General features: G+C 46.6%; 1 protein-coding gene across 1 annotated transcript; it reads left to right on the top strand.

Annotated features, from left to right (window-relative positions):
* Positions 1-255: 255 nt before the first annotated feature.
* Positions 256-1997, top strand: LOC107384923 (zinc-binding protein A33). Its single transcript, XM_015958439.3, has 2 exons — positions 256-392; positions 477-1997. Exon 2 carries the CDS (start codon positions 482-484, stop codon positions 1676-1678), a length of 1197 nt encoding a protein of 398 aa, XP_015813925.1. The 5' UTR covers positions 256-392; positions 477-481; the 3' UTR covers positions 1679-1997.

The raw sequence follows: 1997 nt of genomic DNA, 5'->3' as shown, positions 1-1997 counted from the left end.
GGTTTGAAAGGATCAGAGCACTTTTTTTATTCTTGTTATTTTTTTACAGGCTGTAAAAAGTTTCTGTCTTCATAGGAATAACCTGAACTGAGCAAATAAAAATATAAATCTCACTTATCAGTAACTTACAGAGCTGCAGGCAGGCTGAACTTTAAACCCTGGAGTGAAACACACTTCAGGAGATAAGGCGACATAATTTATCAGAAGACACCAGGCAAAGCTCAGAAACTCCCTGGGATAAACCAGGAAACAGTTTGTGTTTCTTCCTGCCTCCAAGAGGATTCACAGGTGATCAGATTCACCGTCGGACCAAACTAAGAGTTTCTTCTGATTCCAGCAGAGGCGAAAAGTAGAAAACCACAAGAACTAGTGCTTCAAGCTGCTCACTGGAGGTGAGTCTGTCCAAAAACACAAATCCGTTTGAGTGGAGGAAGCAGTAGAGTGGCGTCTGACTGCTGTGCTTCATCTCTCCTCAGATTAAATGGCTTTGGAGAAACCTTATGAGAACTTTAAGGAGAGAGCTCAGAAGGCTTCCAGCACGCTCTGTGCTCTGCACAATGAGGATTTCAAACTCTTCTGCTTGGACCATCAGCAGCCTGTGTGTGTTGTCTGTAAAGACTCAAAGATACACTCCAAACACAGATTCAGACCCATCGACGAAGCTGCGCAGGACCACAGGGAGGATTTGAAAAGATTCATGAGGCCCTTAAAGAAGAAGCTGGAGCACCGGAGGAAAGAGAAGAAGAAGTTTGTTGAAACAGCAGAACACATAAAAGTCCAGGCCAAGCAGACGAAGAGGCAGATCGTAGAGCAGTTCAGGAAGCTTCACCAGTTCCTAACGGAGGAAGAGGAGTCCAGGCTGGCTGCTGTGAGAGAGGAAGAGGAGCAGAAGGTTGGTGCCATGCAGCAGATGGTGAAGGCTCTGAGCATAGAGGTAGAAGTTATGTCAGACATGGTCAGAGCCACCGAGGAGAAACTGGAAAGTGAAGACATCTCATTTCTACACAACTACAAGAAAGAAGTGGAACGAGTGCAGAGCTGCCCCCTGTTAGATGACCCACACATGCCCTCAGGAGCCCTGATAGACCAGGCCAAACATCTCAGCAACCTGGCCTTCAACATCTGGCACAACATGAAGGACCTGGTCTCCTACGCGCCCCTCAGTCTGGACCCAAACACTGCTCATCCAAAACTCATCCTGTCTGAAGATCTGACCAGCGTGAGGCTGGAAGAGAAACAGCTGCTTCCCGATAATCCGGAGAGGTTCGATGATTTAAGCTCGGTTCTGAGTTCTGAGGGCTTCGACTCAGGGAGCCACTCCTGGGACGTGGAGGTCGGACACAGTCTACGCTGGGGCCTCGGTGTGTTGGCAGAGACTGCCCGTAGGAAAGGGAACGTGGACTCTGGGTTGTGGGCCATTTATTTAGATAGAGGGAAATACACAGCGTGGTCTCCAACGGCTGCACCTACGGAGCTCTTGGTGCTGAAGAAACTCCAGAAGATCCGAGTGAATCTGGACTGGAAAAGAGGAAAGCTGTCGTTCTCTAATCCAGACACTGACACCTACATTCATGTCTTCAAACACACGTTCACAGAGAAGATGTATCCTTGGGTCAGCCCCTGGGACCAGATGAAGATCTTGCCCATGAAGATCGCGGTGGCTAAATGGCAGCTCTAATGAAAACTCTAGAGAACAGTTTTCTGACTTAACATTTGTGCCAGTTTCATCTGGAAGACAGTTTAATTGTCATTGTTTCATAAATCTGTCGTAACCGTGCCAACCAGGTGTTTCATCACCCACAGCCTGATTGATGATGTTTGCAGACTTTGTTTTCTTCTAGATTTGCCTTCAGTCCAAAACAAAAGACCTTCCTGTTTGTCGTCACTCAGACCAGGTCATGTGCAGGAAATGTGTCACAGCTTTTATGTAGTTCTTATTGTTAGAATAAAAGAAAAGTGGGATTTTTTATTATTCTTAAAATTCCACTTTTCTTTCC

Source organism: Nothobranchius furzeri, chromosome 3, assembly GCF_043380555.1.
Source record: "Nothobranchius furzeri strain GRZ-AD chromosome 3, NfurGRZ-RIMD1, whole genome shotgun sequence".
NCBI lineage: Eukaryota > Metazoa > Chordata > Actinopteri > Cyprinodontiformes > Nothobranchiidae > Nothobranchius > Nothobranchius furzeri.
The sequence above is the reverse complement of the archived record's forward strand: the minus strand, read 5'-3'. Positions and strand labels throughout refer to the sequence as shown.